We start from the raw sequence: 16,250 nt of genomic DNA, 5'->3' as shown, positions 1-16,250 counted from the left end.
CTTTCAAAATATCTAAACATATTCTTCCCAACTTGTCTACATTAGGATGATAAATTTTGGTCATGAAACGTACTTTAGGGGCTGCCATTGAGTATTCTTCTGGTAGGAATAGTTCAAGCTTAAAAGTCCCTCCCTCAAAGGGGGAATCCTGGGGGCCAGCAATGACCACATGAAAATAACGGGCGTTGCTCTCATCTGGTTCTGCTTTAATGCCAGGAACTGGTTCTGCCAGCAAACGCTGGGTTTCCTTGATAATCCTGCGGGGCAGCCCAGCCATCTTGTCAGATCCCGAGTTCGGCCTCTGGTCTCGACTCCGGCTCCGCTCGCCTCACGCACGAGTGGAAGTCCTGCCATATATAATTTTTAAAGTTTAATCTGACAATATTTTTTTCTTAAACGATAGTTAAGGCTACTTATATTCATAGTAATTAGTGTAATATGTACACTTGGTTTTTTTTGTGATCACTGTAATATTTGCTTTTATGTATTATCTATGGATTTTATTTGCTTTTATTCATACTTTCTACAGATTGAAGTATATTTTCTCATTCCATTTTATTTTTTCTAGTAGTGCAGATATTATTTATGATTTTTTATTTTCGGTGGTTACTCTAGAAATTACAACATTCATTTTAATTTTATGAATCAATAATTTTACTTTTCTTCTTATTAATCAAAGGAACTTGATATTCTTAAACTTCGAATATCTTCTCCCTGGCTTATATATACTTTTTGTTTTGTTTTAGACATATCTTTTTGTTTGCTTTTGTTTTTTTAGTTCTTGCTTGGACTTATTTTTTAATTCAACAATTAGATATTATAATTTTTGTGTATATATCAGTGTTTAGATTTATCCACATGTTTTACTAATTTCATTTATCACCATTTCTTTTTATATCTGAGATCTCTTTTACCTCTTCTTGAAGTACAATCTTTAGACCTTCCTTTAGTGAAACTCTGTTGCCAATAGATCATTTCAGTTTTTAATTTGCTGAAAATTTTTTTATTTCATCTTCATTCCTGAGCAGTGGTTTTCTGTATATACAGTTTTAGGTTGGTAGTTATTTCCTCTCAGTACTTTGAGGATATCATTGACTGGATGGATTCCGGATTTCATTATTACTATTGAAAGTCAACTATCTTTCTAATTGTCATTTCTTTGTATGTAATTTGGGGGAATTTTTCCTCCCTACCTATTTGTAAGATGTTCTCTTTTTCTGGAGTGTTCTGCCATTTTACCATAATGTGTCTAGGGATTTCTTTTTCAGTTTTTGTGTTTGGAAAAGAAGAAAAGAGTATAGACTATCATCTATATAAGGCCAGAGTCCTTGTTTGTCTTATTTACATCTTTACTCCTAGCCTTAGCAGAAGACCTAATACATAGCAGGAATGCAATAAATATTTGATAGGTAATGAGTAAATTTATAAGTAATTCTAATTAGTTTCCTTATGAACAATAGGAAGGAAACTTTTTTTTTTGGATTTTTTATTTTATTTTTTTATAAAGATTTTATTTATTTATTTGATAGAGATAGAGAGAGGGAGAGCGGCAGGCAGAGGGAGAGGAAGAAGCAGGCTCCCCGCTGAGGAAGGAGCCCGATGTGGGGCTTGATCCCAGGACCCTGGGATTATCACCTGAGCCGAAGGCAGCCGCTTAACTGACTGAGCCACCCAGGCGCCCCTAGGAAGGAAACTTCTGTCGTATCTCAGCATATCTAATAAACATGTCTTATCTCAGATTTCTCCAGTAGCTCATAGTCTTCTATGAGCTACTGGAGTCTTCATAGTCAGGAAATGAATGTTTTAGTCATTTTCTTTTTTTTTTTTAGGGTAAGATTACATATTTTCCCTCTATAAATCTAAGGAGAACTTGATTTTACATTTAAATGAGCTTCCAAGTGAAAGTTTGAAGTCCCAGGAATTTGACCTTAAAAAAAAAATTAGGGCCTAGAAAACTCTGAATACTAAATAATCATTAATGACAAATAATGAGTGTAACTCACTTAGTTTCAGTCAAACTCATTCTTCAGCATATGATCTAGAGGAAACACCAAATATATTCCAAGCCTTGTATTTTTCAAATATTAGGTTGATGTGACAGAGAGGGATATAAATTGTATGGTGGGTATCATGTTTATTTTCTTTACTCTTTCACCACCCTTTATTCCTGTCACTCTACCCCTAGGGTCCATGTGTGGATGTGTGCATGCACACATGTGCATAATCATAGCCCATCATATGAATTAAAGCCTTGTTATAGCTGGCAACTATGTGTTCTTTTCTGGCAGTTTAGCCAAATGTAAAGAGTATGAGCTTTCAGTATAAATCCTGTTTCTGTCATAATACCTTTATACCTTTGGCAAGTTATTAAACCCTTGTGAGCTTTGGTTTCCTCATCTGAAAGAGACAATAAGAATAACTACTTCATGACTTAGAGTGAGGATTAGAGACCTGCATTAAGCGCCTAGCACATTCCTTGGTACACGGTATACACTCACTAGGTATTGGCTCCCCATTCTTCCTACAAGACTCACAGCTACCTCAAGGATCAGAGAATGTGGCAAAGGCACGATCCCAAGAGATTGTTCTGATGTTGTTCAGAACTCTGAAATGACAAATGACTCAGGTGCACATCTGAGTTGAGCAAATACAAGGATTATCGTGATTGTTTCTACAAGGATAGCAAGAGGTAATGACTAACAATTCTGGGAAGATCTTATTTGTGTTTGGTGTTGGCAGCAGCTCTAGGCATATATGGTAAAGATGATATGGAGGACCATTTCCTGGGGCATGTAGACAGGTGGTGGCCCACTTCCCCTGTCACATATGAAACTGCTGTTGGTATGCTATCCAGCTCACCCCATATCCCAGAAAGATTAAAAAAAAACCAGAAGTGAGATTTTGGTAGGCCACTCTTGGGTCATTTTTAATCTCTGATCTATATTATTTCCCTTGTTTTTTCTTTTTGTGTAAACCCTGTCCTGTTGCAGACATTGGCAAACTCTTAAAAACTAAAATTCCAGAGAGTAAATATTGTAGACTTTGAAGGCCATGTGGTCTCTGCTAAAAATACTCAACTCTGCATTTATAGTAGAAGAACAGCCAGAGATAATATGTAAACACATGAGCATGGCTATATTTCAATAAAACTTTACTTACAGATGCTGGATTTTGAATAGAAGTCATATAATTTTCATATATCATGAAATATTGCTCTTTTGATTTTTTTCCCCAACCACTAAAAAATGTAAAAACCACTCCTAGCTCCCAGACCATACAAAACATGTAGTGGGGTGAATTTTGCCCACACACCATTGTTTGCCAACCTCTGCCCTATTGGTCTCCTGAATTTTCTGTATTTATTTTCTCACAACCTGTGCACATCATATCCTTGATATGTTGAATATTAAATATATGTCTATGTTTGAGTATTGTTTTCCTTTTCTCTTGCCATCATAACAAATTTAGCAGCTTCAAACAGTGCAAATATATTATCGCCCGGTTCTGTAGCTCAGAAACCTGGGTTGGCGGGGTCTGTTTCCCTAGTCAAGGTTCACAAGGCTGAAATCAAGGTGTTGGCTGGCTGCACTCCTGTTGGCAGGCTTTGCAAAGATTTGGCTTCCAGGCTCACTTTGGTAGACAGAATCTGATTCCTTATGGTTGTAGGAATGAGGCTTCTGAATCCTTGTTTGCTGTTAGCTAAGAGCCAGCCTTAGCTCCAAGAATCCTTTCTCTCTGGTCCTTGCCTATTGATGGCTATATCTCAGAGCCTTCTTAGTGTGTCAGATCTTTCTCACATTTGGAATCTGACTTCCCGTTCTGTAGCATTGAAGCATCGCAGATCTGACTTCCTCCTCCTCTTCCTGATTTTAAGGTCTCCGTGATTACTTTGGGTCCACCTAGATCATCTAGGACAGCCTCTCTATTTTAAGGTCAGCTTATTAGTAACTTTAATTCCATTAGCAAAGTGCAATCAGCAGTACCAAGCATTTGGTGGAATAATGAAGGGACAGGAACTTTGAAGAGACATCTTTTAGAATTCAGAATAGCACGATTACCACCTCTATTTCCAACATAAGTAATGATACATGTCTGTGGAGCACTTGAGATGTATCCAGAAATAATTTAACCCATTCAAGCATTTTGTTTTGGTACATTAGATCTTAGATTTGATATATTCCATAAGTATTTGGATGTAGTTTGTAGCTAATCCAGTAGCCCTTGCTTCTCAACAGATGACCCAGCCACTTGGGAGCAAATCTGAGATATACATGCTATAGGCTTTCCTTTCAGTGAATAATTTGCTCCAAGGGTAACATTTTCACTTTTTTCCCCCACTTGTGGAACTGTGTTTCATATATAATTTAATTTTTTGTCTTTTATATTTAGAAGTAGCATTTCAGAGTAATTGCTGGTGGGGAACATATTGACATATTTTTCTGGGGTGGTTTTTTGAAGTTTTGGATCCAGTTATTAATTTCTAAGTCCACTTAGTTGCTGAATCACATGTATATGATTCTTAGGGCTAGAAATCTCTAGTTGATTCTCAGCTGCTTTTCTTCAGCCACCACATCTGACTTGTCACCAATCTTGCTGTTTCGCAGTGGCCCAAGAATCTATGTTTCTTTTCACCCCTTGCCCCCATCCCTGATATACATCTTCATCATCTCCTATTCTATCTATTGCCATGACTTCCTAATTGGCCTGCCTCTGGTTTCTCCTTTGTCCATATAATGCTCCAGAGATGATATCATCCAGCCTGAGCTTTAGAAAAACTGAGTTCGTTCCAGCTCCTTAACATGACATTCAAAGATTTCCATTTTATGACCCAATCCTACCTTTCAACCTCTTTTCCATTACAGTCCTCTGTAGACAGTGGTAGTTGAACACCACTGTACCAACACTTCTATAAGCCATGTTCAGAGAATGAGAAATAGGCCTGTGCAACTGGGATAAAGGGTTTGTGTAGTCATTGCAAGCAGGGTGTTTAAAAATGGGCATGGTTCTTCAAAGATCCTTCTTTTCCACCTTCAACATTCAGTTGATTATGAAATCCAGGCAAGCCCTTCTAATTTCTATATTTTTAATTTATCTCTACTTCCTATATTTTTAATTTATCTCTTCATTTCCCCAGCATGGGTCTTGTCATCTCTCTTCTGGACTATTGCCATGGCCAAACCTGTCTCTTTGTTCCATTTGCTCTTTACTCGAAGCCGGTCGTCATATTACATCAATGTATCATTCTAAAACAGAGTCTAATTTTGGCCCTTTTGTAATTCAAAACCTTCATTCTTTCCCCATTGTTTCCACTGAAGAGTAGTTGCGCACTAATGCAGTGGTTAAGAACTTGAGCCCTAGACCAGACTGCTTGGGATGGGATCCTGGCTCTATCACTTACCACCTATGTGATATGAGACATGTCATTCTCTTGCTCTAAGTGTCAATTTCCTCATCTATAAAATGAGCATAATAATGTTTACACAGGGTTGTTATGTGGATAAAAATATATGAAGTATGAAGAGCAATTAGCAAGTAACTGTTATATAGTATATATTCAAGTAATAGGTAACCATTATAATCATCATAAAATACTGGAGACATTGAGATAGACTCTATAAATGACTGGCTATTTTTTACTCAACTAGGGATTTTTGAGAGTTAATTATTTGGCTAAATAACTGAATTTCAGTGCTCTCCCCTTTTCCCTTGAGCAGACAGCTAAGGATCGTAACTGGTGAGTGGTTTTTTGAAGAAAAGGCAAAGCGTTTCAAGCAAGTCAATGTTCTGGGCACTGATGTAGTCCGACAGTCCATCTTAAGAAGAAGTCCAGGTAATTAAAGCAATGATTTGGTTTCAAAACTGTCTTACTCTTCATTTTGGTGGGCTCCATAATTTCCCTATATATGTTGCAAATGAACATAGTTGAATTTCCTGAATCCCTTAGGTCATTTCAAAACTCAGTAGAATGAAATCTAAGTCAGCAATTCATACAAGGAAGAGGAAGTCAGTAGAAAATAAAATCCACAGTGATTTTCCATATATCTGACACACTGAGATTTTCAAAGGAGGCATTTATCTTCATCACAGATAGTTCTTTCCCTGAATGCATTTCCAGTATTTTACTAGACATTTAAGAAAGTAACATAAAACAGATGAATTAAATGATTCACATTGTGAAAGCAATCCTTGATTTTTCAACACGAATGTATTTCAATAAAATTGCTTTTAAATGTTCCTTTTACTAACCCAGTGGTTTCCAACCAAGTGATGATACTGTGTCCCATGCCCTCCTCCCTCAAGCCAGGGGAGCATTTAGAAACGCAACAACCAGATTGCAATGCCTGAACAGCATTTAGTGGGCAGGAGCTGGGGTGCTAAATGGCCTGAATCGCTCAGGACCTTTTCACTCAATACTGTCACCCAAAGCAAGTAACACCCCCCCCTTGAGCCTGCTATTTGGTGCATTCAAACGACAGTTTAACTGGTTAAATATCGAGTGAAACTTGTGTTTAGGAGCCTGTTTCTCATGTAGAGCGTAGTAAAGGCGGGGCAAGCATCTTCTGGCCTGTTCCTAGGGCGCCTCATCTTTCATATCCAGAGACAAATGCCCTTGTTTTTAAGTCCGGAAGGTGGAGATGGGAGGCTTGGGACTGATTCCAGTGTCACTTTTGGGTGTGGCCCTAGCAAGGAAGGGCTTTCCCACATGGGTAAGATCAGGTCTGATGCCATAGGGGGACAGAATGGAGTAGAGTTAGAATGAAGCAGTTAGTTCTGGCTGCTTTCCCCACTCAAACCTCAGCACCTTTTGGAATGTAGACTCCCTCAAGTCATGAGGTATAGACACGGTGGCTCACCGTCACAGGGAATCTGGTTTATGCACTCAGAATTTGGGTATTATTAGAATCCCGTCTCTAGGGATTTCGAGTTCTCATGAACCCAGGCTCCTCCGCCCTAAAAATATCTGTAGAGGGATGATGTATCCTTCCTCCATCACCATCATCCCTAAAAAGCTTATCTCAGCAAACCTCCCACCGATGAGTCCTGATCTTCGTCTTCCTTTAACTCCGGAACACTCAGCAGATTAGAAATAACTGTGTGACTAGGAGTCGGGATGGGAATGTCATTGCCAATTATTATAGACTTCTTTGTCCCGTGCTAACGTAGGAAAGTGAATGAAGAATAGAAAATTGCTCTCATTTCTGGCCATTTTGTACGGAACTTTGTCTTCTGATTGTTTTTAATGAGGAACTGAAGAAATACAAAGTCAAGAGCAACCCCGCCGGGACCCAGAAAAGACAGACACTTCACCTTCTGCTGGGCAAAAGGCCGGTCGTGACGGACCCAGAAGAAAAGGGTAAGACACACCTTTTCCAAGGGAATAGTTGATCTTTATTCCGGAAACCTCTGAAATGAAGACTCCATAGTTTTTCAAGTTGGGTGTCACTTCAGTGACCCAGAGAAGGTCAACATAACTGACCAAGGCAACATTCTCCTGTCATTTCCCTCAGGAAATGCAGTTTTACTTACTTTTGGTCTTAAATAATTAAAGGTCCCCTTGGACCTGAACCTGTAAAAGTTTTTATTTCATTTGACATATCTGGTCTCGCACTGAATGGCTCTCATTGCTTCAAGGTAGAAGCTTTCATGTCAGGGCCAGTCTTGTCTATAAAGATGTGACAACTGGCTTGGTTGTAGAATGTCACCACCCTCCCTCAACCGGAGTGCTGATATAGGGAATATCCAAATGAAAGATTTATTAATTGGGCTTAAAACTTAATGTCTCCTGTTTAAAATGTGAGCTTCCTTAAGGAAGAAATCACGCTTGGCTACCTCAGTAACTTAATTAAGAAAAGACTCGTCTCAAGTACAAAGAATCAGAATGTGAGGCGCAGAGGGAAGCAAGATTCAGGGAAGCACTAGGAACCTGGGGGCATTGGGGCTTCCTCAAGGGAGGAAAGAGGCCCCCAGAGTGCAGGCGGAAAGGGCCAAAAGGCCAACTTCTGCTTCCCAGCTCTGCATTTTTCAGCTCTTGATTTCTCAGGCAACTGTTGGTCTGTTCTGTGGCTTAGGTAGTGAGGATTCTAATATCCACCAAGTCACTGCATGATTCTTTCTAGGTAGCATTGCTTTGTTCTCTCAGCAGGAAGCAGTGTGAGAGTGCTAGTACTTGAGCCTTTCTCTGGCTCTAGAGAAAGTCTGATTTGGTTTGGTTTTTGTTTTTGTTCTTAGAATCGTGAACTGTGAGTGGGAGTGAAGCCTAAATATTCTGTAACTCAGACACTCATGACTGTGTCTTCATTAATTAGCAGAGATGAATGTGAGAGAGAGCCTGGAGTGACTGACCATGCATCCCACGTGTCGGTCCTTCCTCCCAGGTTGAATCCATTTGTCGCCCTTCAGAGCTCCCACAAGGCCTTGTGCCTGTGTATCACTCATTACTTTGTAGTCTGACGCCACACCCCCGCTCCCCAGCCCCAGCACACACTTAACTATGAGCTCCCTTAGTGCTGGACTTGTGGCTTTGTTTTTTCTTTCTTTCTTTTCGTGCTACAGCCTCCGACATGGTGCCTGGCTCATCGAAAATAATCAGTGGCTTGATTGAGCAAGCCACTCAGAACCCACAAGTGCTTGTAGGAGCTGTAATTTGCAGACCCTAGCCCAGGCTTCACTGCGTAGGTCACAGAATGATGACCTTGGAGCCAGGAGACAAGAAGTAACCCACCAGCACAATGAATTGTATGCACTCTGAATTAAAAACAGTCACAGCACTGGACTGCAGCCTGCGGGAACTCAAAACTGAGATCTGATGGATCTGTCTTCAACGACTATAACAGCTAGTTGGGTAGAAAAGGTTCACGCCTGGAAAGTTAATATGTATAGAAGAAGTTCGGGAAAGTGTAAGATGACAATATGAGCTACCCGAAAGCCTTTCTAAATGAAGATGAGGTGCTAATTCACTGTAAGAGAGATCATACGGCAATAAATAAGTAAATCTTACATAAGGGGCTCAGATAATCAGTATTGGGTAGTCACAGAGGCCATTGGGAAAGACATCAAATTGTAAGTGTGACTAGATGGGGACCTTGAAAGATGGGCGGGGGTCCAGGATAGCAAAAGGTGGGAAAGAGTGATTCCACACGGAAGAAACAGCTTAAGTAGAAAAATGGGTGTGGGGTCATGTGCAAGGAGGTTCTGAGAGCAGCACAGATTGAAATTATATTAAGTGCTGTTCTCACCAAAGAATGTAATTTTCCAGTTAGATTGAAGCTTCTGACACTTTGACAAGACACTCTTGATATATCTTTGAAACAGAGACGTCTTGGCAGCTTCTATTAAGATTGTCCCTGTACCTTTGGAATACATTTTTCCCCCTAGAAAACTAGAATATAAGGTAAATGAACTGCCTTCTCCCAATGCTGTCACAACAAGAATATAGCTTTGGTTCTTTACTAAAGCATATTTGAAAACCCCCATGTTTTGGGCACTCAGTAGCCTGGATCGTGACTCAGATCTCAGTTCCTGAAAAGCTATTTTTGTTCAAGTTCTAAATAATTTAGTAAAATGGCAACAGAGTCGGATTTCATCCTACATGAGACACTCCATTGTTCAAACTTCACTCCCACGGGGAGAAATGTCATGAAAGATAGAAAGATGGTTTCCACCACCTGGGTTTAGTCATTCATTCCGCAAGAATTGATTGGGTTCTCCTGTGTGCCAGGCATCATTCTCGGCTCAGGGGAGCTGGTAGGAAACCAGCAGGGCAGAGTTGTTGTTCTCATGGAGCTGTAGTCTAATCAGTGGCCACCTCAGTTTGTCCCAGAGGATCATTTTAGCTCCCCTCTCTAAGCAAGGGGAGTTCAGTCTCCCTATTCTTAGCATCCCTGAATACAGGCTCAACCCAGGCGATGTTTCTCCATTCTCAGGTGACAGTGGGGAGTTCCAAAGCTGATGGTCCTTTCCCTAGCGGGGATAGAGGCCTGGTCTACCAGCAAGTGGTATGGCCTTGGGAGAATATGATAATGGCCTCTACCCTCAGCCTTGACAGCATACTGCAGAGGCACTGGGAACTCCCCAGAACCTCTCAGCCCCAAGGCCGCTTTATTGAAGAATTATTTACTGTTGAGAATATTAGAAACGGTATTCCTTTTTTTTTTTTTTTAAGAATTCTTGAAAGGATATTTTAAAATGTCTTTTCTCTTATTTTACCTTTTAAGTATAGACCTATTTATATAATTTCAGATTTCTTCTGAGCAAGTTCAGATCAGCAACCAGAGGAGAAATCATAACTCCAAAAACGGAAAGTGGGCGGAGCTACAGCTTGGACTTAGACAGCCAAAACTTTCGGAGTTTAAAGTCAGTCCCTGGTTCGGACAGGTAAGGCACATACAGATTGGATAATGGTAGAGCCTGAGAAGAAGGTTGATGTATTTCCATTCAAACAGTGCTTCTAGGTACCTGTAAAATATTGATGGGTATTAAAGAGGGCACGCATTGAATGGAGCACTGGGTGTTATATGCAAACAATGAATCATGGAACACTACATCAAAAACTAATGATGTGATGTATGGTGATTAACATAACATAATAAAATAAAAATTAAAAAAATATTACCTCTTGGAGAACTCCCAACATAATATGAAAAGACAGGAGGGTATTTTTTTAATTGAAATGGAAAGCACTTACCCTTCTGGAATTACAGCTATCAGAATCATCTGTGTAACCTGTAGGGATGAGACTTGATGTTTTGGGACTTAGGGCTGCGGTGTGAATGGAGGTGTACAGGGAAAATAAATTCTTCTCATTGATTTCTTGATCTTCTTTCTGCTTAAGGTCTGAAAAAGCTCGGAGCGTGTATCTCCTTGCAGCTTTTAAAAAAATTATTAGTAATTTCATCACTTGAATTGCCCCAGAGAATTTCCATAAATTCCACTTCTTTCTAGTTCCACCTCGTCTAACTCGTCCACAATGGGGCCAAGTGAGAATTGCCTATGCACAGAGTTATCACCTTGTCAAGAAAAGCAAAAAGAAAGGGTAGCCAAGAGCATAGTCATTTCATATCAGGCTGGATTTTCTTTATCCTGTTGGGGCATAAGTCAAGGCTTATTTTTGCGATGAATGTATTATCAAAGGCCATGAGGAGAAAAAAGATCTACCCTCATGTTTCACTGGTTTGTCCAAATGTTGACTCCCTTTTGTTTTCTTGGAGCTGCAGTAATTCTGCAAAGCCAAGGAGTGAAGCCTCCTCAGGTTATGCAAGCAGAATTGAATTCTCCTCTGTAATTTATTTTAGAATATGAACACCAAATCCCCCTAGAGAAGACTCTTTTTTGACTATTCATTTTTTTCCCCATGGTGACTCTCCATACCTGCTGCTTTTTTCTCTATAGCGTTGCTGCAAAGTATTGCACTGTATGTAAAACCACACAGAAAAAAAAAAAAGGAAGTAGAAAATAAATCATTTATCACCCACTATCGAAAGATCGTCACTATATTCAGTATTTTTTCAAATTTTCAAGAATATAGGTATACTTCCTTTATGATAAAAAAAAAAAAATTCAAACCCTGGTTGCTTTTGTCCTTGAAATAGTTTCCTTTGACTGACCTTGGGGTAGCCACATACCAAGTTCCACAGAATCTTTCTATAAAAGTCTCATTTTTGTTTTTGGTTGTTGTTGAACTCCTGACTCTCAGACAGTGCTCCAAATTATTTAGAGATGATAAGCAACTAGTTTAATGTTGCTATCTTTGCCCAGCCTCTCGGGGACTCCATGGATGAGCCATGTTGGCAAAGACTTCAAGCTAGCTCTTCAGAGGGGCAATATATATAAAAAGAGGAAAGATAGAATTCTTGTAAAAAATTTTTTAAAAATCTCCTGACCCAACCAACAGGTTATTCCATTTTCAATTAATTAGTCTTCAGGTCACTCAACAAGAATAAGGGGCATGCTCTCTAGTATCACAGTGCTTTTGCTGTTCTTCCAGAATCCACCTGCCTGGATTTATTTCTCGTGTGTTATCTACTGCTGGGTGTAAATAATCATTAAGTTATAAAGCCATATGGACCTGTTCCACCAAACACTGGTGTATTGACCCAGGATTTTCTTGTTCTTGTTGTAAACTGAAAGGAGGCAAAGTAGCCTTGATCTTTTAAATCGTAAGTACCTGAAATGGTTTCTAGATCAGAATATAGTAGTCAGAGATGCTTTGGCTTAAGCATGCCAAGAACAATGTTTTCCCATTAAGAAAGAGGAGGAAAAAAAGCTGTTTGGGAGATCAGTAGAGCAAAATGTTCTTTTCCTAGAACGTGCATTTATCAAAGTGATGACTCATTAATGGACTGCCACAGTGAGATGAGTTACAGCATCCCAAAATTATTCCTTAGAAAGTTGGGCAGGAAGTAGCCCATCTTTTCTCAACTCTCATCACCAAAAGACATTAGCTCCTTTTTGTTTGCTTGAAGCTGTAGTAATTCCGCAAAGCCAGTAAAACTGGCAGGCTTTCTTTTCTCCTTAGGTTTTGCAAGCAAAACTGCATTCTCTCCCGTAACTCCTTTTCGAATATGGAACACCAATTTCCCTAAAGAGATTCTAAAACCCAGTCTCTTTTGTCTAGTACCTGAGCCAGCTTAGCAATGAATTCCCCTTTCTCCTCCACAATGCCTATTTCTTCATGGTTCATTGCTCTTTTTCTGGGGCAGCCGGCCTTGGGCATTCTTGTTTAAAACTCCTGTCATACCAGAGTGGAAATGATGTTTTACCAGATGCCTGGTTGACTTTCTTTTTAGGAGTTGGAAAGCAGGGGGCAAGTATGAATGGGTTAGGCAAGGCCCAGCAGGCTCCCAGAAGAGCATGGCAAATGGCTCTTCCCTTGTTGTTAGGGACTTGACAGATGAGGCAGAGGAGACGTTTTGTTAAAGGAATATGCACATAAGCTATAGTTAATAACAAAATGCCCTCAGGGCAGTGATACCTAATCCCTTTTACATGGTGATGAGTTGTCAGTGTGGTCTGATTTGTGAGATATCTACCTGAAGTCCTGCTCACCCAGAAACAAACCCTCAGACAAGGATTCATTAAGTGACTGGTTTATTACTAAAATGATTCCAGGAGAAACCAGTACAGGAGGAATGGAAGCAGAATAAAGAAGGGAAAGAACCCAAGCAATGCGCTATCTCAGGTGAGGCCTGAATGTGAAAACTCAGCTTGATCCTGCAAGGAATTCTGGATTATAAAGAGTGTCTCTGAGTTTTTCCATTTTGAGGAGCTGGACCATTGCCCTCCTCTACCAATTAGTCATTGACTGTGGATTCCTTTGGATAGGGTTTCCAGATTTAGGGAATAAAGATACAGGATGGATGCCCAGGTAAATCTGAATTTGAAAAGTTGACATCCGGAGAGCCTGGGTGGCTCAGTCGGTTCAGCGTCTGCCTTCAGCTCAGGTCATGATCCCAGGGTCCTGGGATCGAGCCCCCGAGCCCTGCATCAGGCTCCCTGCTCAGCGGGGAGCCTGCTTCTCCCTCTCCTACTGCCTGCCGCTCTGCCTGCTTGTGCGCACTCTCTCTCTCTGTCAAATAAATAAATAAAATCTTTAAAAAATAAGTAAGTAAATAAATAAGTTGACCCCTGTGAAATATTATTTTCATTTATATACTATATAAATATTAGTATATTTTTATACTAAAAAGTATTCATTGTTTATCTGAAATTCAAATTTAATTGGGAGTTCTGTATTTTATTTGACAACTCTAACCATGAGTGTCAGGGGAGACCCACTCCAAAGCATATCTAGGCCCCTGTGCTAAAGGGCAAATCTTTGAAGGCCATAGGTGCAAGTCATTAGCGGGAAAGCACTCCGAAGCTGGACATGGGCATGCAGAGCTGATACGAGTGATCTGACCGGATCTGGGGGGGACATCAACAATGTTCCCTAAAAAAATAAAGGAAAAATGGAACTTTGAAGTTAAAATTCACTCTGTTCAGTAAAAAATGGATGAAGGATGATGCTGTTTCTTAGCAGCATTTCTGTCATCACATTGGAGAATATGGCAAGCATATCAGATTCACAAGAGTGTTTACTTAGACTGTGACCATATCAGTGGGAGTAACATGAGGTCTGGAGTTGCCATACATGTCTTCAGCTAGAAACTTCTATTTATACCTCACATCATCCCTTTTTACTCATCCTTTGCCCACCATACACACCTACCTTGATTTGGGTTCCCCCAGAACAGACCCTGAAATAAGGATTCAAGAACAGGTGATTTATTTAGGATGTGGTCTTGGAAACCCAAGGGGCATGGGGAAGTGATCCAGGGAAGGAAAGGAAGCCAAAAAGAGGGTGTCATTAAGCCAGTTACCTCTGTGGGCAACCAGAGCTCAACCTCAGTGGACAACTGTTGGAAACAGTGTACAACACACCTCAGAATTATCCAGTCATGAGACTGGGAATCCGGGGTATGTATACACCAGCTCCCTGTTAATCACTGGTTGAGGACTAATTCTAGGGCACCAACTCTCTGGCACTTGGGACTTGTTCTGCACACAGGCACTCCATGCTCTGGTGATGCAAAAAAGTCTTCGGGCATAGGGTTGTGGGTGTTCCCAGTAAACAGGATTCTGCGGGTAGAGATGAGGGCTGAGGGGAAACAGGTGGGGGCGCTGCTGTCTGCTGCAGCATCCCTCCCAAACCACTCTCGTCCCTCCTCCAAAGGTGCAGTTTGTTAGACCACCAGTTGCTCCACCCCTGATTTCTGTTTACTTTATAGACGTGTGACTTTCCTTTTTATACTGACAGTAATGTTAGGAGTTAGAGAGACTTGGTAGTTCAGCCAGTCTCCTGATGTTATACTTTGGTTGGATCACAGCTGGGTTCTTGACTTGCCTCATTCTTGTGGTCAAATGATTGTAAGCCCAAAGACACCTCCTTGCTATCTTATCTGTTTCTCCAGTCTTTTCCCAAAGATTCACTGCCCTAACGTGTTCTGTTTCAATGAACTAAACTTAACACATTTCTCTCCTCCAGTATAATAATTCTTTTTCACTCAGGTGTATTGTGTGATATGTACTTTCTCAGGGTCACTAAGATACAATAATGGCCTTTCTTCTTCACTGAAGAGTAGAGGTATATGACTTGCTCATCTATGAATTTTATTTATACAGATAAATTCAACATATGGTTCTGTCCACATTATTGACTTAGTACTGTATTCCAAATGGTAATTAAATGTGGAAGTGTTTAGACCATGATACCATTCTACCCCTTCACGAACTTCTCAAACTTTGTCAGGGAAGATTGGGACAACGAAATAATTTCAAGACAATATTGTATCATGTTAAAAAGATGTTCTGTGGCTATGGAAAAACCAGAGAGAGGCGTTTATCCTTTCAGAGGATTCAGGGAAGCTTCGTGGAGATGACCTCTAAGCAGTTTTAAGGGACAAGGAGGACTTGGCCAGGTGAACAAAGAATGAAACAGAGGAACAGAACACAAGGAACAAGCAGGGGGAGGAGCAGAGGGAGAGGGAGAAGGACAAGCAGACTCCCCACTGAGCGTGGAGTCCGATGTGGCGCTCAATCCCAGGACCCTGGGATCATGATCTGAGCCGAAGGCAGACGCTTAACGAGCAGGGGGAGTGGGAGAGGGAGAAGCAGACCTCCTGCTGAGCGCGGAACCCCATGCAGGGCTCGATCCCAGGACCCTGGGATCATGACCTGAGCCGAAGGCAGACGCTTAACGACTGAGCCATGCAGGCGCCCTATTTTTGTTTTTCTGACTGACTTATTTCACTGAGCATTATACCCTCTAGGTCCATCTCTGTTGTCACAAATGACAAGATCTCATTCTTTTTTATGGCTGAATAATATCCCATTGTGTACATACCACATCTTTTTTATCCATTCATCTATCAGTGGTCATTGGGGCTGCTTCCATGTCTTGGCTATTGTAAATAATGCTGCAGTACACATAAGGGTTCATATGTCTTTTTGAATTAGTGTTTTTCTTTGGGTAAATACCCAGTAGTGGAATTACTGAATCATACGGTAGTTCAGCTTTTAATTTTTTGAGGAACCTCCATACTGTTTTCCACGGTGGCTGCTCCTATTTACATTTCACCAGTAGTGCACGAGGGTTCCCTTTTCTCCACATCCTCACCAACTCTTGCTATTTCTTGTCTTTTTGATTTTAGCAGTTCTGACAGATCTGAGGTGAGATCTCATTGTGGTTTTGATTTGCATTTCTCTGAGGATGA

The 16,250-nt window shown here is 40.5% G+C and overlaps 1 protein-coding gene across 1 annotated transcript in view; it reads left to right on the top strand.

The window, feature by feature from the left end:
• The window catches only part of SYTL5 (synaptotagmin like 5), a 142,888-nt gene that overhangs the window by 73,655 nt on the left and 52,983 nt on the right, over positions 1–16,250 (top strand). The window contains exons 4-6 of the mRNA XM_081809002.1: positions 5,715–5,830; positions 7,246–7,354; positions 10,240–10,374. Coding sequence (XP_081665128.1) covers positions 5,715–5,830; positions 7,246–7,354; positions 10,240–10,374 — 360 coding nt within the window. The remainder of the gene's footprint in view (positions 1–5,714; positions 5,831–7,245; positions 7,355–10,239; positions 10,375–16,250) is intronic.

This window comes from Leptonychotes weddellii, chromosome X (assembly GCF_054177405.1).
Source record: "Leptonychotes weddellii isolate Sample4059 chromosome X, ASM5417740v2, whole genome shotgun sequence".
In the NCBI taxonomy this organism is placed as follows: domain Eukaryota; kingdom Metazoa; phylum Chordata; class Mammalia; order Carnivora; family Phocidae; genus Leptonychotes; species Leptonychotes weddellii.
This window is presented reverse-complemented; position numbering and strand designations above follow the sequence as displayed.